Source organism: Miscanthus floridulus, chromosome 2, assembly GCF_019320115.1.
Source record: "Miscanthus floridulus cultivar M001 chromosome 2, ASM1932011v1, whole genome shotgun sequence".
NCBI classification, from domain to species: domain Eukaryota; kingdom Viridiplantae; phylum Streptophyta; class Magnoliopsida; order Poales; family Poaceae; genus Miscanthus; species Miscanthus floridulus.
Genome location: NC_089581.1, coordinates 46,344,203 through 46,367,183, shown reverse-complemented (window position 1 = coordinate 46,367,183; position 22,981 = coordinate 46,344,203). Strand labels below are relative to the sequence as shown.

Below are 22,981 nucleotides of genomic sequence, written 5' to 3'. Positions count from 1 at the left end.
ACACTAAAACCCACATTGGGGGCAAATGCAGTTTTAGTTTGGAACCAGAACATGTTGCACCAAAGTTCTGGTCTTGCCAAAAGTTTGGCCATCTTTGGCATAGAAAATGAACTGCAACACCCCACAAATATGGTGATGAATCAAACACCGGCTAAATTTAATTAGGCACGTTGAGTCATGGCAAGCTATGTCACAATATGGTCATCAGCCGAACATGTTGTAAGTGTGCAATTTGCCGGTACCAGGATGTAGATGAGAACTTAAAGTTTAGAGAGTTGGCTGTGCAATTCTCAAGTATCAGGACTTGAATGAGAATTCAGGACAAGTTTAAGAAGCGCTAGCATAATTTAGTCACCTTGACTTGAAGTATTCAGGATATTAAATAGAGTTAAATGCACCAGCAGCCCTTAAACTTGTAAGCATGTATCAGTTAGGTCTACGAACTCAAAAAATGGTTTTTTGGGTCCCTAAACTTGTAAGTAGTACACCGTAGGTCCATATAATACACGTAGGCATTTCTACCTGACGTGGCATAATAGCATGACATGTGTTTTTATATTTAACCCCTCTAATTCTCTCTTCTTCTCATGTCGTAGCCCATGACCACCACGACGTGGTTCAAAGACATCCCACAGCCCAGCGAAGACGCCGGGCCTACGTGGTTCTATGATGTCCTGTAGGGCCCATCAAGATGCCCTCTTTGTAGCTCTGGAAGGCGCTGTTGTGGCGTGCAAGCAAAGCTTGGCCTCAACAAGTTCTTCGACTTGACCGTGGGCGAGTTCACTAGCATGTACATCGGCACCTTGCCCGAGGCTGATGACAAGCAGGTCGTCACCGGCAGCCTCGCCTGTGGCAGCACATCCAGGTCCAACAAGCAGCCGCCTGTCCCCGTCAGGGGCGTGCTCTGCCCGTGGGACTGGGGAGACCAAACTGACCAAGGATAATGTGGTATGTCATAGTTACCTGCATGTGTATGCTAAATACTCAAATGAATATACATGTGTGAATGAGTCATTCAAAGATGCAAGCTGGAAGCTACTGAGCTTTCTCCATGGTAGTGAGGTGGGTTCGGTGGAGGGCATCAAAACGCGACTAGGACAGTGACCCTGCTGACACTGTCCGAGCAAGAGGTGCTCGACACTGCTCTGGTCCGACTACTGCAGCTGCAGCGGTGGTTACATGTACGACGCGTTTGAACTCAACATCAACGACGTGTTAATCGTAGACCAGTGCGACAAGGCTCCGAACTACCCTGGCTACATTGCCAAGTAGGGAATCATGCAGATTCGGCCGGTGCATTCGTATGCGTGCATCCATGCATCCAGCACTGGGCTGTATGCGCTGTTCTTTGTGATTATGCATGCACTTGCACTGCCGGTGGTCAATATCGACGACAAGTACCAGGGCAACTACCCTAATGAGGCCGCGCTGATGATGGAGCACTCTCTGCTCGAGTGCTCCTGCTCCTGGACAGTGCGTGTAGCTGGCACAGCATGGCCTGATCGATGGAGGCATGGAGCCAAGCAGGTTCATGTTGTCTGACACTATCCTTGCAAACATTGTGGCGAGCGGCAGTAGGCCACAGCGTTCAAAGCCATGCACAACATCGTAGAGGTGTGGCATGTGGCAGTGCCAGAGGCATCGACACCCTAGAGGCGCTAGAGCTCTAAGACGATGAAAGTCATGGCCATGCCGGGCGCAAAGGTGAAGCGTCGCTCGATGAGCACCTGCACAACCAACGCATGCACGTGTGGCCATGAGGCCAGTGCCGACACACAAGATGCCGTCGAGCGTGGCTAGCACCTTCTCGCTCATGGCCTAGTCAGCTTCGACGAGGACCTCCAAGAGGACAGGCATCGCGCGTGGAACTTCACGAATGTTGACAAGCGTGTCGTACATGCCCAAGGTCCTAAGACATGTCTCCATCGGCTGATGACACGAGCTCACCGAGCATGACGGAGGCGCTTTCCTATAGCTGGAAGCTCACCATGGGACTAGGACATAACCGAGAGATGCGAGTAAGTATCAGAGCCGTACAAGCGCCGTCGCCAGACTAACCGCGGGTGATGACGGATGGTTTGGAGATGGACGATAGCGGCGGCGCTGCTGTGGCTGCCCAGCCATGACAGGAGGTTATTGTGCGCATGGTATGGGAGGTCAGTGGCACCAGTTGGCCGACGCTGACTCGCAACAACTATGGTGAGTGGGCGGTGACCATGAAGGTCAAGCTCAGAACCCGACGGCTCTGGAATGCCATTGACAAGGGCACCGACAACGAAGAAGACGACATGTCAGCATTGGAGGCTATCCTCGCTGTTGTGCCAGTGGAGTATGGGGAGCCGTTGGAGGTGAAGAACTCTGCTAAAGAGGCGTGGGAGGCCATTGCAGCGATGCGCGTCAGCTCCGACCATGCAAAAAAGGCATTGGCCCAGCTGCTAAAGCAGAAGTATGCCACCCTCAAGTTTAAGGATGGTGAGTCGGTGGAGGACTTCTCCCTTCATCTACAGTCGCTCATCATCAAGCTAAGGAGCCATGGCATCAGCATCGACGAAGAAGAGGCGGTCTCCAAGTACCTCCACTCCATGCCGATGAAGAACATCTAGATCACTCTCTTCATAGAGACAATGCTGGATTTGTCCACCCTCACTATTGAGGATATGACAAGTCGTCTGTGAGCGGTGGACGAGTGCATGGAGCAGGCCATAGCAATGACGGATAGTGGTAAGCTGCTGCTGATAGAGGAGGAGTGGGCTGCCCGGATGAAGGAGAAGAAGTCTGAAGAAGCCTCCTCCAGCCGCAGTGGCAATGGCAAGCGCCGCGGCAAGACTTCTTCAGAGAAGAAAAAGAAGAAGGTCGACCCCAATGCCTGCCGGCACTACGGGAAGACAGGCCATTGGGCAAAGGAGTGCCCAAATCACAAGTAGGAGAAGAAGGTTGAGGCTCATTTAGCGCAGGCTGATAAGGATGATGAGGCCACTCTCCTTACAACGATGTTCTGTGCACTGCACGACGTTGAGGCCAAAGAGAAGGAAGAGGTGATGGCCGTGGAAGGGCATGACAAGGCTTTGAAAGCTGTCAACCTTGACAAACCGCGCACCCAAGTCCACCTCGGACGTGTGGGCAGCGAGCAGGAGCGGTGGTGGTACCTAGACTCCGGCGCCAGCAACCACATGACGAGCTCTAAGGCAGCCTTCTTTGAGCTCGATGGCATCATGACCGGCACGGTAAAGTTTGGTGATGACTCAAGAGTGGCAATCTGAGGGCGTGGCACCATCATCTTCAGGTGCTAGAACAGCGAGCATCGCGCGCTGACGGATGTATATTACATCCCGCAGCTGCGTTCAAGCATCGTCATCATTGGCCAATTGGATGAGCACGGCAGTGAGGTACTGATCAAGGACGGCGTCCTCAGGATCAGGCACCAGGAGCAGCGGCTTCTTGCTAAGGTGAAGAGGTCTCAAAACTAGCTATACCTACTTGACTTGAAGATGGAGCAGCCGATGTGCCTGGTAGCACGGCACACCAAGGAGCCATGGTTGTGGCATGCCCAGTTCGGCCATCTCAGCTTCGACGCGCTCGGTCGGCTAGAGAAGATGGTTTGAGGGCTGCCCCACATCAAGCACGTAGGCCAGCTATGTGATAGCTGCCTGCTCAAGAAGCAGAGGAGGCTATCATTCCCAAAGGCGGCCAAATATCGTGTGGTAGACACTCTCGAGCTTGTCCACGACGATCTCTATGGGTCAATCATGCCAGCCACAAATAGTGGTCGGTAGTACTTCCTCCTGCTCGTGGATGATTACAGTCGCTATATGTGGCTGCAACTCCTGATAAGCAAGGACGAGGCGGTGGAGGTGATTAAGAAGTTCAAGGCACGCGCAGAGGCGGAGAGCGGTAAGAAGCTGTGCGTGCTACGTACTAATCGTGGCGGCGAATTCACTTCTGTGTTCACTGCGTACTACGTAGATTAGGGTGTGGTGCAACACCACACCATGCCGTACTCATCATAACAGAATGGCATGGTGGAGCGGTGGAACCAGACGGTGGTCAACATGGCTCGATCCATGATGAAGGCCAAAAGCATGCCAGCAAGGTTCTGGGGTGAGGTAGTGACCACGGTAGTGTTCATCCTCAACCGCACGTCCACAAAGGCCTTGAAGGGCATGATGCCATTCGAAGCTTGGTATGGGCGCAAGCCGAGTGTGTCCTTCCTCCGGACATTCAGCTACACCGGCCATGTTAGGAAGACGAAGCCGGTCCTCACCATGCTAGAGGATAGGAGCACACCGATGGTGCTCCTAGGCTACGGGGAAGGTACCAAGGAGTACCAACTCTATGACCCACATGGAGGCAAGGTGGTTGTCTCACGTGATATCGTGTTCAACGAGAAGGCGGCCTGGGACTAGGACAGTCTGGGCATAGGAAAGCTGGCGGCTTCACCAGCACCTTCATCGTCGAGCATTTGGTCATCCATGGTGGTGGAGATGCTGGAGAGAAGGTGCTGACCACTCTAGCAACAGAGCCGAGCACTCTGAGAGGGGTGCCGAGCACTCTAGGGGTGGTGCCGAGCAGTCCTGTAGTGGTGCTGACCACTCCAGGACGGGTGCCGAACGCTCCTATAGCGGTCCTATAGTGGTGCCAACCACTCCAAGACTAGTACTGAGCACTCCTACAGTGGTGCCAACCACTCTAGGAGTTGTGACGAGTGGTCCAGGAGTAGTGCCGAGCACTATAGCGGAGGGTGCCGAGCACTCTAGGTGCTGTGCCGACCACTCTGGCGGAATAGGGGACTCCATCGACGCCAATCGAGTTCGCCTCACCTCCAAGCGACATCACCGAGTTCGTGGATGCCTTCTACGACGGTGAGGAGATGTGGTTCCACAGGCTGGACGACATCGTCGGTGGTACAGGGTCCTTAGGCTTGGCAGGGCGGCTGCTCAATGACCTAGAGCTGCTTCTCATTAGTGCAGAGGAACCACCCACATTCGTGCTGGCTGAGCATGATGCAAATTGGCGACAGGCGATGTTGGAGGAGATGAAGGTGATCGAGGAAAACGAGACTTGGGAGCTCATCGATCCACCTCCAGGATGTCGTCCGATCGGCCTGAAGTGGGTGTACAAGGTCAAGCGGGACGAGCGCGGCGCTATTGTCAAGCACAACGCGCGCCTCATTGCCTAAGGCTTTGTCCAGCGCGAGGGCATCGACTTCAAGAAAGTCTTTGCGCCGATAGCACGCATAGAGTCTATCCAACTATTGCTAGCTTTGGTAGTAGCAAAGGACTGGCGTGTCCATCACCTGGACATAAAATTGGCCTTCCTCAACGATGAGCTGGTGGAGACAGTCTTCATCAGGCAACCTCTGGGTTTTGCCATCAAAGGAGAGGAGCACAGGGTGCTCTAACTACGCAAGGCGCTCTACGGGCTGCGGTAGGCCCCATGAGCATGGAACGCCAGCTTGACGCCACGCTGGGCGAGCTTGGGTTCATGCGGTGCGCAACCGAGCACACGCTCAACACGCGGTGATGGGGGAAGGAGGAGCTCATCGTCGGCGTGTATGTGGACGACTTGATCATCACCGGTGCGCATGCGGAGGACATCGACAGCTTCAAGCGCGAGATGGCGGCTCATTTTCGAATAAGCGATCTCGGCGTGCTCTCCTACTACCTCGGCATCGAGGTGAGACAGGCGAAGGAGACACTCACGCTCGATCAGAGCGTGTATGTCTTGAAGCTATTGGAGCGGAGCAGCATGGCTGAATGCAAGTCGTGCGTGACTTTGATGGAGGAGAGGCTAAAGCTGATAAAGGCCAGTACCGCAACGATGGTAGATGGAACACTCTATCGAGCATCATCGGCGGTCTACGCTACCTAGTCCACATGAGGCCAAACATTGCGTTTGTCGTGGGCTATGTTAGCCGCTTCATAGAGGATCCCTAAGATGATCACTAGGCCATGGTGAAGCGGCTTCTGCGCTACGTCAAGGGGATGGTGGATCATGGGATCATCTTCCCCAAGACCGGTGGAAGTGGGCTATAGCTCACTGTGTTTAGCGATGCAGACATGGCGGGGGACATCAACGGATGGTAGAGCACCTCTGGTGTGCTCGTCTTCCTTGGGTCGGCTCTAATCTCATGGCTATGGCTAAAACAAAAGGTGGTGGCGCTGTCCATGTGTGAGGTAGAGTACGTGGTGGCGGCCATAGCGGCGTGCCAAGCTGTGTGGTTGCGCCACTTGCTAGGCAAGCTGACCGGTGTGGAAGCTCACCCACCAGCGCTGATGGTGGACAACCGGCCCATCATCGCCCTCATGAAGAATCTGGTTGTCTATGACTAGAGCAAGCACATCGATGTCAAGTTTCACTTCCTCAGGGACTGTATCGATGGAGGGCATATCGTCATCGAGTTTGTTAAAACTAGTTGGCAACTCATGGACGTCCTCACCAAGCCGCTCGACCATCTTCGGTTTACGGAGCTGAAGAAGATGATCGGTATGGTGGAGGTTCTAGGGTTAACAGCAAGATTAGGGGAAGAATTATAAAGTAATCTACTACTCCCCCTCTATACGCGTGGTAGGGGCAGGCGCTGAAAGGGCTCCCCTGCTGCTGCACTGTAGCCACGACAGGGGCAAGCGCCGAAAGGCTCCCCTGTCGCACTATAGCTATAGCAGGGGCAGGCGCCAAAGTCAGCCCTGCTATCACATCTAGTCACTGTAGCAGTATGGTAGCCTGGCATGTCTGTGTACTAGAATTAGATGAATAGAGTTATATATATAGTTTCCCACTACAACTCAGTAAAGTGAGAGAGTTCAGTTTTGTCATCTCCTCTGTAGAGCTCCGACCAACGCTGTCACTTGTGTTGTGTGTGTGTGTGTGTGTGCTATGTTCTCCCCCTTCTTCTATCTCTAGCCATAGTGAGCGAGAACACCGGTGACCGGTCGGCTCACCCGTGCGGGAGATCTCAGGACCAACAACAAGCGGGGCGGGCCGCGGACAGCCCGCACCACGCCGTGCTGCCTGCCAATATTTTTTGTAGGCTATGTTCTGACGAGGCCACGCTAATGATGGAGCAGGGGTGTTTGGGTAGCCTGTGTCTGTCCGCATCGACGCCGGCAGCAGCGTCGTCCAGGGTTCAAGAAGGGCGTCTTCAATGGGCCTGCGGGACGTCTCTGAACCACGTCATTCTAGTTATGTGCTAGGACATGAGAAGAAGAGAGAATTAGATGGGTTAAAAGTAAAAACACATGCCATGTTGTCATTCCATGTCAGGTAGGAATGCCTACTTGATAAGTTTAGGGACCCAAAAGTGCATTTTTCGAGTTCGTGGACCTAAGTAACACACGCTTACAAGTTTGAGGGCCGTTGGTGCATTTAAGTCTATTAAATATTTAGACTAATATATAGATTATTCATCTAGGTATTAGATCCCTCTTGGACGAATGGATATATGAAATACCCGTCATGTTTTCACTCACATTCCTATATATCACTATGTAAAAAAGCCACATATCCACCATGCTCCCTACAGACGCTAGGACAAACGGACGTATGTAATATGAGTTTACATACGCATGTTCTAAACACACGTCTATAATAAGTCACCAACCGGGGTTACTGGTCTGGCGGGATCAACACGCATCTGTAATAAACGTCTACTACAGACGCGTGTTTGGAAAGCGCGTCTGTAATTAATGAGTCACGTCTGTGGTATATGAATAAGGCGCGTCTGTGTTAGAGGTATTTTACAAGAGACGTGCCCCGTCAATGCGCGTCACACACAGAGAGTTCTCGGACCCAAAAATATTATCAAATCCCATGGACTTCGCAACTTAGGTCCACGTCCACCTCCACCCCCTCGATTTCTCCCTCGCCCCTCTCCTCTCTTCCTCTGACGCCACCACCCCAAGCCCCGACCATCTCCCGTCGCCTCCCCCTCCTCTCTTCCACCATCGTGGTGGCCACCCCCTCCTTCATCAGTGAGGCCACCACCCCCTCCTCCACTACAACTCCTCCCCTCCCTTCCCTCGGAAGACGGCGGTGGCTTCCCTTGCAAGACCAGATGTTGGTGCCTCCCTCCTCCAGACCGGCTGGCGGTGCCTCCCTCCTACCAAATCCAACCGACGCCCCTCCCTCCACCCACATCCGGCCGGTGCCGCCTCCCTCCTCTAGCCGGTGTCACCTCCCTCCACCCATATCCAGCCGGCGCGCCTCCCTCCTGCAGCCGGCGTCGACTCCCTCCTCCAGATCTACGCTCACCCTGGTCTTCGTAGGGCCCTCGACATTTGCTGGCGACGAGCACCCACCAGGTATGCGCCCACCCCTTTGCTCTCCCTTGAAACCGAGCACCCAAACCCTAGCTAATGTAATCTATTTGGGTTTTTGTGCTTGGTTTAGGATTCGATTTGGGGGGGGGGGGGGTGGATCGATAGATCAATGTGCGTGAGCTGCGGTTGCTCAAACCTGGTTCATGTTTAATTCCTGTCACATGTGAGCTATTTGTAGAATTAAAAGCACGCTCCTGTTGTTACAATCTCTAACATTTTTTAGAGCCCATACATGGTGTAGATGTTTGAAAAATACTTGAATTTCTAAACTGATACATTTTTGGTTATGAAGTACAACAATTATTGTTTAGTAACAGTTATTTCTCAATCTATCTTGGGTTAGCGTTTCACATTACTTAATTCTCTGTTGTACTGAAATGCTATGTATGTGTAGTCATTTCCATTGTCACAAGTATAAACATGTGAATATAAAAGACTGTTACTGAACTGTACCTACATCTATTTTGGTCTACATATTTTTTTAGACATCTTTCTCATATAAGAAAACTTGCCCATTCTACCATGTTAGCTTTCTGTTATTGCATTCATGTGACATACCACTCAAGATTACTCAACATCAATAATATAGATGAACCTAGGTACTGGACATTATTGTGCCAATTGGCTGGCTACCTGTCCTCCCCATTTCTGGATAAATGTAGGTAGTCTGCAGTGTAGCACTGCACTAGGCAAACAAGTTGGCTTCATGTTGGGGTATACTGCATTGATTCTGTGTAACTATAAGGCCAATGGCACTCTAGTTCACTGATGCCTTCATACCGTGCAGGGAAGTGACATCCCCCCATGTAAGTTCCATTGTGAGGTATGCAGTGATTTGTATGTGTTGTGTGGATACTTGCCGTCAATCTTAAAATTAGCAAAGTGCTGTTATTTTAACTATTTAAATTCTGCAGACACAGAGCAAAATTGAGAACAAAATTCATCAGCCTGTTCGCTTGGTCGTAAACGATCTTGGATTATAAGCCAGAACCATATTTTTCTCTCACACCAAACCAGCCAACAGTAATAATCCACGATCGTTTCAGCCGAAACGAACAGGCTGCATATTTCTTATGTCACTTCTGTAAGTATCTTGGTCTAGTGATAGCTCCAGTGTAGCAGAGAGTAGAATATGATACTGTAAGTGCAGCCATCTCTTCTTTTTTTTCTCACCACTGTTTTGCTGAGTGCAGGGAACTGGCGATTTAACAATTGCTCTCCTACTAGGATGGAGTGAAGGGAAGTGACATCCCCCCATGTAAGTTCCAATGTGAGGCTGATGCATATGGATCAAACAGTGGCCTTCAAAAAGCTCCTTGACCAGCAGTATCATTTATACCTTGCAGGAATCTCATGGACAGGAATACAACATAGAGAAAATGTTAGGGCGTGATTGGTTGCTACGGGGATGGTGAGCCAGGATGGAGGGCCGGTTCAAGCTCATGGGAAGCCGGCTGAAACCGTACACTTTGCTCTTTATGGTTGCAACTTAGTCTAGATACTAGATGGCAATCATCGTGTTTGGTTGCATGCATGCATCAGAGTTTTGAGTGTCTGACACATGGGCTTGTGCACCATGTGTGCATCAAGCCATCCCGGCTCACGTGGGAGGGAGAAATCGAGAAGACGGAGGCGTGCGGGGTGGAGGAAGAGAAAGGAATGGAACGAAGTAGGCAAATAGTGCGAGGCAGGGAACCAAACAAGGCCGAAGTGCATCGCGAGGTGCTAGATGGCCCTTTGGACGGTCGGAGCCAGACACCCAATCACTCCCTTACATTAACTTGTGAGAGCAAGTACATTGCTATTGTCTCATAGAAAGTCTCATGTAGTACCACGTAACTATGAGGCAACTAAAGAGGTAACACATACAATAAGTTGTCTTTTTAATTGTCTCATAGTAATTCTAGGGTCCTTAATTTGTGCATACAATAAAAAAATGTTTGTGAGTTGCATGATAACAACTACCTGTACAATGGTATATAAGTTGTCTCATAATCCTAAATTTAGCTTATAAGGTGGTTGCTTCGCGAAACAACCATCTCTTTCTCTTACCTCCCTGTCTCTTCCATGTCATCAAAAATCTAATGTGGCACTGCATGAAATGACCTATGAGACTACCTACGTGTATCAATGTACTTTTTTTAGAACACCGCTCTTTATTAAACAGTTTGGAGAGCAAAATTAGTGTATCAATGTACTTGCCCTGAGACGTAGGGATGGGACGACGATAGATCTCCCATGCTGATTCTCTTAGCAGCCCATTGGACCCACCTCGTTTCTTCACCGCGGCCGAACCGATCTCTATTCTCGATCTTCCCTAATAATTTTTCAAAATTCTCGATCTCCCTTGCGACCGTCCGCCTCGCTTACCGTCATATATATCCAGCATCATCTCCGAACAGATTGATGTCCTTCTCTCTTCATCGTTGGCACCCGATTCAGATCCAGACCTTAGCACTAATTGAGTTGCCATAGCAGGATTTCGGTGGATCGATTTGGGTGGATTGGAATTCCAATTGCAGGGCTCAAAAGAATCGGGGGAATAAACCAAGCGAGCTAGGAAAGGCCTAAATTAAAGGATGCCAAAGCGGCGGTCCGATGACCGTGGCGGAGGCCGTAACGCAACAAGGCCGATGCGGCGGCACCTTTACCTCGTCTTGGATGACTGGTCGTCGGGATACACCATCCGCAAGATTGATCTGCTGCTCGACCCCATTGCAAGTTACCCTGGTCGGCAGATTATCACTGGTGGCTTCTTGGGGAAGCAGCGCCTGCCACCAGCCACCATGCGCTATTGCGCTTGGAGGCATCTCGCGGGTCGCCCACGCACGTGGTGGCCTCCGGCTCATCAAAGCTCATGTTCATGCAGCCGATCGACGTCGACCCCTCGACGAAACCTAGGCATCTTTCCAGGAATTTCGTCCCGATCGTCGACGTCCGCATGCGGAGCACCAGCCTTGGCCCTCGGCCAACTGACGATCCGGTCGACCCCATCTACATGACCGTCGGCGGCGGCGGCGACTGGCCCTTCGCTCTGGAAAGCCGCGGCGCCTTCAGCGCGCTCTGCCCGCTGCCACTTGACCTGCAGGAGAGCTGGGCGTGGCGCGCGTTGCCCGATCCGCCATTCGAGCGCAGGCATGTCGTCTCCTACGCCGCGCGCCCAGACGGTGGGCTTGTTATCAGCACGAAGGCGAGCAACGACTCTGAAGCTTCCTTCACCTTAACCATGGCAGGGGCAGAGGGCAAGCCTGAGTGGAACCGACATTACATGTTCATGCCGTTCGCTGGCCGGGGGAACTTTGTCCCTGCGCTGCACTCCTTCGTTGGGCTCTCCGGAGCTCCAGGCTCGGTTGGTCACCTCTGCTTGGTCTACATGGACGGCTCGCAGAAGCTCAGCAAGGAGAAGCTGTTCGGCGAGGACAGCGTGGTGGAGAGGGAGGTGAAGGTGTTCGGCCCGAACAACCCGGTGGAGAGGCAGGTGGGTTCCACCCTGGTGTACATGGGAGGCAGAAGCAACAGGCAAGCTGGATGCTGACCAAGATCTTTCTGAGAAAGACATCGTCGGTGAGACGATGGTGTAAATTTTCTTGTACAGTTTTTTTCGTTTGCATCGTCTAATAAAACTAGCGGCAAAGCTTTTGCCGTCCTTTCTAAAAAAAAATCTGCTCCGCCCTGGTCTCTTGGATTCACGCGCGCCCATGTTCGGACCACTCCCTTCCGCTCCCTGCCCACACTGCCCGGGTGACTCAGTCCCGTCTCTTCCACACTGACGCCTCACCCGCCTCTTCCACACCGCTTCGCGCCCACCTCTTCCACGCCGTGTTCGGATGACTCCCTCGCCTTTTCCCCATCGACGCTGCGTGGCCTGCACCTCCTCCCCACATCGACGCCGCCATGGCTCCCGTGGTAGCTCTCTTTTCCTTGCTCAATAACCCTACATCTAGATCCACTTTTACAACACTCAGATAAATAATTGCAACATACGTCTGAAACATTCGGAATATACAACTGCAACATAGCCATTGCAACATATGCAACGTCCAGATAAAACACTTGCAACATGGGTCTGAAACAGATGAAATATTAAAAAAACTCTTGCAACATACCAGTATAACCATTGCAACATGTGCAACATCCAAAAACTACCATTGCAACATCCATATAAAAACACCTGAAACATACCTCTAAAACATCTAAAATACTTCAGACATGCGTTTTGCAACATAGGGAAGGTCGGGCTGGTCGATTCCAGGCGTTGGGGTGGGAGCCGGCGGCGAGCGGCGGCACGCGATTGCCACCAGCACCAGCAGCACCAGAGGCGGCGTGCGAGCACCACCATTATCAGCACCACTAGCACCGGCCTTGGCTCAACCAGGCAGGCAACGTGCGCGACGGGTGAGAGCAGGCTGCATGTGCGATGGGAGGGAGGGAGGGATCTAGGCAGAGTGGGGCAGCAGTAGCGAGTGCGAGTGGGTCAGGCGTGCATGGCGCGCGACATGGATGGGCGACACGGGTTTAGGCGCGTGACGCGCAGTGCAGGTGAGCGGCGCGGGTGCGTCGGTCCGTTCGGACAGACGCCCGCCCGTGGCGTATCATTATCAAAACTAGTATATTGCCCGTGTTAACGCTACGACATTATCTATCAATGTAATCAAACAACCAAAGAATATCTTTTAGTAATCAAGCATAGATTGAGAATATATTTATAATTCATGCAAAAAACATATATTTTCCATAGTCAATAGTCTAGAATAACGTGACAACTATTTTCATGGTTCCGGTTGCAATTTGGAGCCAACTCCAATCTTGACTGCTTCCTTCTCAGAAGCTACTGGATGAAAAACTGAAAAACAAGAAAAACATTGCGCTGAAAAGTTCTAGGCAGTCATCTTCATGACTTCATATATATATAAAAACCATAGAGCTGCACGCAGGAAATAATTAGAATAACATCATATTCCATTTTCATTCATGTAAATAGAAGTCAAAATGCAAAGAGCATGGACATTAACAGGATCACTCTTGAAGAAAACCAGTGACGTTCGTGTGAGGATGAACCAACGTTTTTTCCATGATTTCCATCGAATTCCTAAAATATAGTAATTGTAACATTGTTACAGTCTGGAACTCTTAAAATACCTGGCAGAAGGTCAAGGCATGTCAGAATATTGTAATAATAACTGTAAATACGAAAGAACAGATTTACTAAGACAAAGCAAAGCTTGTCCAGAATTCTTGTTTCAGATAGAAAATCCAAATCAGATTCAAACAAGCAGTGAACAAACACAACAAAAGGTCAATGAAAACATATATGTATGTAATGTACCACACCACAAATTCACAACGACCCATTCAAAAAAAAAAAATCACAACGTATACAGGTTGAACCATCGGGAGAACAAATGAATGTTAACAGACTGCTATCATGCACCCTCTCTACTTACATGGCATCTCATCTTCATACGACATCACTCATCCCAGAGGGCGTAAGAAAAGCGTAGACCCGTGTCCTCCCACATTTCTGGTAGCAATTCAATAGAGCCATTACCCAGCGATCAGGCAAGAGGATTCCATTCATTGGCTACAAGGAACGAAATGGTCAAAGCTCGCAGACAGGCAAGAGGACCCATTTGCGGACGCTACGACGCGTTTCGATCCACGGACGCCCTCCGGGACCGGGAGAACGAACGCACCTTGGTGCTGTGGCCGTGCGCGCCGCGCACATTCATGGACTCGACGTCGAGCCAGTCCACCCGGCGGGGCTGCTTCCCGAGCCGCCGCAACGCCCCTGATGTAAGAGACGGTCCCCGCCGAGCGCTCGTCCTCGAGCGATCACGGCGGCGCGGACTTGACGAGTCGACCTCGCTGCCGTCCACCCAGCGTGTGCCCCCCGAGCGTGTCGGTGTCAGGAACGCGTCGGCGACGACGGCGAATCCGATAGAGGCGCGGCTGATCGGACCGTCGGAGGGGTGAGCGAGTGATTCGTGGGGAACTGGTGGCCTGGAAGGACGGGCGGCCGTCCAGCTATTGGCCCCGTCGGCCGGCCTGGGACCGCCCGCGAGTGGTCGTGCTGCCGCCTCCCGTGGCTCCGCCGCTGCTCGCATATGGCCACGCTGTCGCCGCCCGCTCATGGATGGCTGTCGTCTGCCCGCCGGGCCACTGACCGAAGCCGCTGCGCCCCCGCTACCATTGGGCCGCCGGCCACCGCAGCACCCCGACGGCCCGATGAATCGTGCGGGACGAAAGTCGCTCGCCCGCCCGTGACCGCTGCGCCCTCGATCGCGCCTAGCGTCGGGGTGTCATCGCCCCTTCCGTGCCCTACTCCTGCGCCATCTGCGGCCGCCGTTTCCCCACCCGCCCCGATGTCACCCATCGTTTCTTTTTTTCGAAGAGAATAAAATGAGGGCGCGGGATGGAATCGAACTCTGGCCGAGCCTTGGTGTTGTGGGGGTGCGGGCGTGGGAGAGGGCGGCCACTGAACATGAGCCATTGGATTTGGTTGAGTAAAGAGAGAATGCCTGAGAGATGATCTGGTGCATCTATTTTGATGTGTTATATTTTCTCGGTGTATTTGTGGGTGTGGATGTAGTATAGGTTATGACTGTGGAGCAGACATTTGCTGTGTGGCTGTAGATTAATTCTAACTTAGTGTATTATAGGGGTAGTAGATACTATTGACATTTATATTCCTAAATAAATTTATTATAAAAATATGTGGTGCGATTAATCTAATGATGTTTATTTGATAGCATAAACTTTAAGTAAAATTCAGTATATATTTAGTTAAACTTGAGATTGGCACTACTACAGAAACAATTATGCGCGACGTTTTAAAAATGGCGTCGGAGACAGACGGGAAGTTCAACCGCCTCGGTTAATGCCTGGGATTAACTAAGGCGATCGTTTTTTATTAACCGAGGCGGTCATACTTAAACTCCTCGTAAAATAAATTTACCGAGGCGGTTAAAAAATAACCGCCTCCTAAAATATATTAACGGCTCAAAAACAAAAGCCCAGCAACGCTTTCGCCTGAAAATCACCACCACCGCAGTAGCACCACAAACAGGCGTCGCCACCCGAGCCCAATCCTGTAGCCCACCCGGGCCTAGCCAACAACACATCCGGGGGACACCCAGCCAGGGGGGCATTGAGCACCAAGGCTCCGCCCTAGCCAGCTGCAGGCAGGAGCCGAACCCCAGACCTAGAATCGCAGGTCAGAGCGGCGACGAGGCTATAGAAGACGCACTCTTGCCCATGGACCGGAGGTTAGCAGGTGTATTAACACGTTAACATACTATGTGTGTTAACACGTTAACATGCATAATCAATGGTTAGTTGGTGTATTAACATAACACAAGAACATATAATGCCTAGACATTTTTTTAGATAATGGATAGTATCTCGCATAGATTAAAAAACATAAATAAAGAGTTCATCTTGTATAAAAAGGAGATCCCACAAAAACAGACGGAAAATACCCTCTCCCATCTGTAATTATGAAAAAACGAACAAAATAAAAATAAAAAATAGGATAGTTCAGGACAGATTTTTTTTTGTCAGTTTTCATCCCTATCTCCAAGAGTGATAAATCCCGCGCGTGATACTTTGAGCCATATCCCAGGCATTTTGCACATGCTTGTTTCATCGGCCTCGTGGCCTTAGAGCGCGGGCAACCCCTTTTAGAATATTTCCAACAATCCTAATAACGCATCCTTAATTTTTTTTCAAAGGGAAGGGAGATTTATATTAAATTTTGGCACAGTATATCTCCAAATTACATATGACAAATCTAAAATAAAAAATATATAATATTCTATCTAGATTCTTCCATCGTCTTGTTCCTCAATGACTTCTCTCGAACGTTAGAGTCAAAGTGCATTCCTTAGAGCATCTCCAAGAGCTTTTCTATATCTCGTACGCAGTCTAGAGAGTCATTCTCATCTTCTATTTTTGGCTAGCGAAAAATCCGGAATAGAAGATGACTATATTTGGACAACCATTTAGATAAGCTGTTGGATGATAGTTTTTCACAAAAATCTCTATTCCTAGCATTTAGGAAGAAAATAGAGTCTCTTGGAGATGCTCTTATGCCGAATCCAACGACCAACCCCAAAATATTAGACATGTCGCACGATCCAACGGGAACCAGTCCAAAACACATCTAAATCGCTAAAAGAATATCGGCAGTTGCATCGTCGGCCACAACATAGGATGCAGATGCATTACCATGAGACCTTGATTTCCTCTCCACGACCATTGACGAGATCGATGACCCGAAGTCGCTGTCCTTGTAGGAGGCTACCAGCAGCACCCCTCCCCTTACAGATAAAGGCCACAAATTGGCCGCCCGCCGATGAAATCGACGACTGCAACGGCGATCTCGTCGTAGCAATCACCAAAGTCATCGCAGGACACACGATCCCGACCGAAAATCATCTCATTTCACCAAAAATTTACTTAGACTTAATCCTAAGATACTAGAAAACTACGGGGAAAGGATGGGTCCCCTCTCCTTCTTGTCTCCGGCAGACGCACCAGAGAGGAAGGAGAGGGCCACTAGATGGCGACGGCGGCGGTGGCAGTGGAGCGAGGAGCAGGCAGGCGGCGGTTGTTGTGCATACTTCTCCTACGGCGATATCTTGTCTTTCACCTGATTGGCACAACACATCCTTAATATGATGGTATTAGGCTCTGGATCACTGGGGAATACTATACTTTTGCACTTAAAAAAACATACACACTCCATCAAATATTCCTTCTATTTCTCTCCACACTTGCATAAAAGTACAACGACATCACATTACAATAATTATAAAATAAAATATTTATGTTCCTAGGTTATCGGTCTCACTTTTTTATGTTCCAAACGCACATAATTTAAACCAATGAATTTCAAATTGAAACTCAAAAGTTCAAATCTGGTATAGAATTATGAAACTTTAGTTAATAACTTGATATATGACACACGTTGACAGGTACCCCACAAAAACCAGTGAGGGTTGAGTTTGTTACAGACAGCCTCATATTTAGAGAACGGAAACAAATCGGATACGAGAACAGATATTACAAATACGGATACGGATCGTTTTGTTTCTCGAGTTCAAAGTCAGATCCCTGACCAAGAGCTGGGCCCCCGTGAGAGATTCCTTACGAGGGGCTATAAAGAGGATTAGAGGGAAGCTTAAGCGCTTCTCGATAAACAACGGTCTGCATTCTTGTCATACTCGACATAGAAAGTCAATAAACGAAGCAAGGATGCAGATTGCTCCTCCAACTTCTGATCAACATAGATTGCTCCTCCAGCAGCTTCTCATCAACAGACATAGATTGCTCCTCCAACTTCTCATCAACAGACATAGATTGCTCCACCAGCTTCTTATCAACAGAGATATATTGCTTCTGCAGCTCATCAACAGACATAGATTGATTCTCCAGCTTCTCATCAACAGAGATGCACTGCACGAGGCAGTAGTAGCTTCGGACTCCACAAGAGATAAGGGTGGCACCTACCAGCTTCTCATGAGGGTGAAGCACAAAAAGCTCCTCCTTGCTGATCTTCACAGCTGGCGACTGCTCCTCCACCTCCACGTCAGGGTAAGGGTAGGCAGAAAACACTTCGCACGAGCAGAGGTGACCGGTGAACTCGCGAGAAAGGCCAATCCATGCCTGCAGCTCAGAGTCAAAATGGCCTCGGCTATGTTGGCTCACAGGATCACCGGCTCAGGTGAGCGGTCTTGCCGAGCATATGCTAGTGTTGCCAAGCACTCACTAATCGTGTCGACCATAAACAAGCATTGTCCGTCCCCACACACTATGGCTAGAGGTTGAAGAAGAGGGAGAACAGAGCATACACACATAGTACAAGACACCAGCGTTGGCCGAAACCCTGTATGGGAGATGGCAAATCTGAACTCGCTTTCCAGAGTTGTCGTGGAAGTCTATTTATACAACTCTATCCATCTAGTTCCAGTACAGCTGCCCTGATGCAACAGTGACTAGATAACATACATGACTGACTCTGCGCCGGCCTCTGCATGTGGCTACAGTGCTGCAGGTGAGCCGTACAGCGCTTGCACCTGCAGCGGCTACAGTATCACAGCAGGGGACCTTTCGACGCCGTCTTCCCTTGCTGTGTTCACACAAGGTAGCAGTAGATTATCTAACAATCTTCCCCTAATCATATTGCTAACCCTTGTACCCCTCTATGCCGATCATCTCATTTAGCTCCGTGAGTCGTAGACGTCCGAGCGGCTTGGTGAGGACGTCCGCGAGTTGCCGACCAGTTTCGATGAACTCGATGACAATCTGCCCTCCATCGACATAGTCCCTGAGGAAGTGGAACTTCACGTCGATGTGTTTGCTCTGGTCGTGCATAACCGAATTCTTCGTGAGGGCGATGACGGGCTGGTTGTCCACCATCAATGCTGGTGGGTGAGCTCTCACGCCGGTTAGCTCACCCATCAGCCGGCGCTGCCACACAACTTAGCACGTCGCTGTGGCCGCCGCTACGTACTCTGTCTCGCATGTAGATAGCGTCACTACCTTCTGTTTCAACGACAGCCATAAAATTGGAGCCGACCCGAGAAAGACGAGCATGCCAGAGGTGCTCTATCGTCCGTCGATATCCCCCGCCATGTCTGCATCGTTGAACACAGTGAGCTGTAGCCTACTCCCGTCGGTCTTTGGGAACATGATCTCATGATCCACTGTCCCCTTGACATAGCGTAGTAGCCGCTTCACCGTAGCCTAGTGATTCTCTCTAGGATCCTCCATGAAGCGACTGACGTAGCCCACGACAAACGCAATGTTCGGCCTCGTGTGGACTAGGTAGCGCAAACCACCGACGATGCTGGCCTTCATCAACTTCAGCCGCTCCTCCATCGGAGTCACGTATGGCTTGCACTCAGCCATGCCGCTCCGCTCCAACAGCTTGGAGGCATACGCGCTCTGAACGAGCATGAGTTCCTCCTTCCCCTGTCTCACCTCGATGCCGAGGTAGTAGGAGAGTGCGCCGAGATTGCTCATTCAAAAACGAGCCACCATCTCGTGCTTGAAGCTATCGATATCCTCCGTGCGCGTGCCAGTGATGATCAAGTCGTCCACATACACGCCGCCGACGAGCTCCTCCTTCCCCCGTCACCACGTGTAGAGCACGTGCTCGGTTGCGCACCTCTGAAACCCAAGCTCGCCCAGCGTGGCATCAAGCTTGGCGTTCCATGCTCGTGGGGCCTACCGCAGCCCGTAGAGCGCCTTGCGCAGTCGGAGCACCCTGTGCTCCTCTCCCTTGACGGCGAAACCTGGAGGTTGCCTAACGAAGACCGTCTCCGCCAGTTCGCCATTGAGGAAGGCCAATTTAACATCCAAGTGATGGACACGCCAGTCTTTTGCTGCTGCCAAGGCTAGTAGCAAACGGACCGACTTCATGCGCGCTACTGGCATAAAGACCTCCTCAAAGTGTATGCCCTCGCGCGGAACAAAGCCTCGGACGATGAGGCAGGCCTTGTGCTTGACAATGGCGCCCTGGAGGTGGATCGACGAGCTGCCAAGTCTCGTTTTCCTCGATCGTCTTCATCTCCTCCAGCATCGCCCGTCGCCAGTTTCCATCACGCTCGGCCAGCGCGAACGTGGGTGGTTCCTCAGCACTGATGAGTAGGAGCACTGCGTCATTGAGCAGCCGACCAGCCAGGCCTAAGGGCCTTGCGCCGCCGACGATGTCGTCCAGCCTGTGGAACCGCACCTCCTCACCTTCATGGTAGGCGTTCACGAACTCCGTGATGTCACTTGGAGGTGAGGCAAACTCGATCAGTGTCGATGGAGTTCCTCGTTCCGCCAGAGTGCTCGGCATAGCACCTTGAGTGCTCAGCACCCTGGTTGCAGTGCTTGGCACTACTTCTGGACAGCTCGTCATTACTCCTACAGTGTTTGGCCATACTGTAGGAGTGCTCAGCCTCAGTCTTGGAGTGGTCAGCACTACTACAAGACGTCTTGGCTCTGCCACGGGAGTGCTCAACACTCGTCTTGTAGTGGTCACCACCACTACAGAACCGCCCGGTATCACTCCTGGCGTGCTCGACATCCCTCCCGAAGTGCTTGGCACTGCCCTGGAGTGCTCGGCTCTACTGCTGGAGTGCTCGGCACCTCTTCCCCAGCGTCTCCACCACCGTGGATGACCAGGTGCTCAACGACGAAGGTGTTGGTGAAGCTGTCAGCTTCCCCTGTGCTCGGACTGCTCTAGTCCCAAGCCGCCTTCTCGTTGAACACGACGTCGCGCGAGACAAGCACCTTGTCTCCACATGGGTCATAGAGCCGGTACGCCTTGGTACCCTTCGCGTAGCCCAGGAACACCATTGGTGTGCTCGTATCCTCTAGCTTGGTGAGGTTTGGCTTTGTCTTCCTAACGTGGCCGATGCAGCCGAATGTCCAGAGGAAGGACACGCTCGGCTTGCGCCCATACCAAGCTTCGAATGGCGTCTTGCCCGTCAGGGCCTTGGTCGGAGAGCAGTTGAGGATGAACACCGCCGTGGTCACCACCTCACCCTAGAACCTTGTCGGCATGCCTTTGGCCTTCATCATGGATCGAGCCATGCCGACCACCATCTGGTTCTACCTCTCCACCACGCATTCTGTTGTGGCAAGTACAGCGCGGTGTGGTGTCGCACCACACCCTGATCCACGCAGTACGCAGTGAACTCCACCGAAGTTAATTCGCCGCCATGGCCAGTCCTCAACACGCGGAGCTTCTTGCCGCTCTTGGCCTCCGCGCGCATCTTGAACTTCTTGATCACCATCGCCGCTTCGTCCTTGCTTGTCAGGAGTTGCAGCCACATGTAGTGACTTCAATCATCCACGAGTAGGAGGAAGTACCGCCGACCACCATTTGTAGCAGGCGTGATCGGCCTGCAGAGGTCGTCGTGGATGAGCTTGAGAGCGTTCTTTGCGCGATACTTGGCCGCCTTTGGGAATGGTACACTCCTCTGCTTCTTGTCTAGGTAGCTGTCACACACATCGCCTCTGTATTTGATGTGGGGTACCCCTTGGACCATCTTTTCCAGCCGACCAAGCGCGTCGAAGCTGAGATGTCCAAACTAGGCATGCCACATCCATGGTTCCTCGGAGTGCCTTGCCGCCAGGCACACCGGCTGCTCTACCTTCAGGTTAAGAAGGTACAACCGGTTTAGGGACCTCTTCACCTTGGTGAGAAGTCGCAGCTCCCGGTCCCTGATCCTAAGGACTCCGTCCTTGATCAGTACCTCGCTACCGCGCTCATTCAGCTGACCAATACTGATGATGCTGGAACGCAGCTACGGGATGTAATATACATCTGTTAGCGCATGGTGCTCCCCGTTCTGGCACCTGAAGATGATGGTGCCGCGCCCGTGGATTGCCACCCTTGAGCTGTCACCAAACTTCATCGTATCGGTAACATCGTCGTTGAGCTCAGAGAAGGATGCCTTGAAGCCCGTCATGTGGTTGCTGGCACCAGAGTCCAGATACCACCGTTGCTCCTGGTCGGCGCCCACACGTCCAAGGTGGACTTAGGCGCATGGTTTGTCGAGGTTGACGGTCTTCAGGGCCTTCCCAGGTCCTTCCACCATCGTCGCATCTTCCATCTCCTCGGTCTCGATGTCGTGCAGTGCATAGAACGTCGTCATCAGGATAGTGGCCTCATCCTCATCATCAGCTTGCGCTAGATGAGCCTCAGCCTTCTTCTCCTGCTTGAGATTTGGACACTCCTGTGCCCAATGGCCTATCTTCCCGCAGCACTGACAGGCATTGGGGTCGACCTGCTTCTTCTTCTTCGAAGAAGCCATGCCACGGTGCTTGCCATCGCCACTACGGGCGGAGGAGGCTGTCTTCCCGGAGTTCCTCTGAGCAGCCCACTCCTCTTCCGTCAGCAGGAGTTTCCCACTGTCCTTCGTTGCTGTCGCCTGCTCCAAGTGCTCGTCCACCGTCCGCAGACGACCTGTCACATCCTCAATGGTGAGGGTGGACAAGTCCAGCATCATCTCTGTGGAGAGAGCGATCTGAATGTACTTTGTCGGCACAGAGTGGATGTACTTGGAGACAGCCTCTTCTTCGTCAATGGTGACGCCGTGGCTCTTCAGCTTGCTGATGAGCGTCTGCAGGTGGAGGGAGAAGTCCACCACCGTTTCACCATCCTTAAACTTAAGGTTGACGTACTCCTGCTTCAGAAACTGGGCCGTCGCCTTCTTTGCGCTGTCGGAACCAACGCGCATCGCTGCAATAGCCTCACACGCCTCCTTAGCAGAGCTCTTCGCCCCAACAGCTCCTTGTACTCCACCGGTATAGCAGCGATGATAGCCTTCAACGCTGACATGTCATCTTCTTTATTGTCGGTGCCCTTGTCAACAACATTCCAGAGCCGTCGGGCTCTGAGCTTGACCTTCATGATCACCGACCACTCTCCATAGTTGGTGCGAGTCAGCGTCGGCCAATTGGTGCCGCTGACCTCCAGCACTGTGCGAACAATGACCTTCGATCGTGGCTGGGCAGCCACAGCAGTCCCACTACTGTCGCCCATCTCCAAACCGCCTGTCATCACCATCGGTTAGTCTGGCGACGGCGCTTGTACGACTCCGATACCACTTGTTAGCCCACAGGATCACCGGCTCAGGTGAGTAAACCAATCACCGGTCTTGTCGAGC

The 22,981-nt window shown here is 51.6% G+C and overlaps 2 protein-coding genes across 2 annotated transcripts; one reads left to right on the top strand and one right to left on the bottom strand.

The window, feature by feature from the left end:
• The first annotated feature begins 2,144 nt into the window (after positions 1-2,144).
• LOC136536471 (uncharacterized) lies at positions 2,145-2,603 on the top strand. Its single transcript, XM_066528754.1, has one exon. The coding sequence runs from the start codon at positions 2,145-2,147 to the stop codon at positions 2,601-2,603; it is 459 nt and encodes a 152-aa protein (XP_066384851.1).
• Positions 2,604-21,151: 18,548 nt separating this feature from the next.
• On the bottom strand, positions 21,152-21,781 carry LOC136536470 (uncharacterized). Its single transcript, XM_066528753.1, has 3 exons — positions 21,669-21,781; positions 21,435-21,605; positions 21,152-21,386 (listed from the first exon to the last, which is right to left on the bottom strand). Exons 1-3 carry the CDS (start codon positions 21,779-21,781, stop codon positions 21,152-21,154), a joined length of 519 nt encoding a protein of 172 aa, XP_066384850.1.
• Between the last annotated feature and the right edge of the window lie 1,200 nt (positions 21,782-22,981).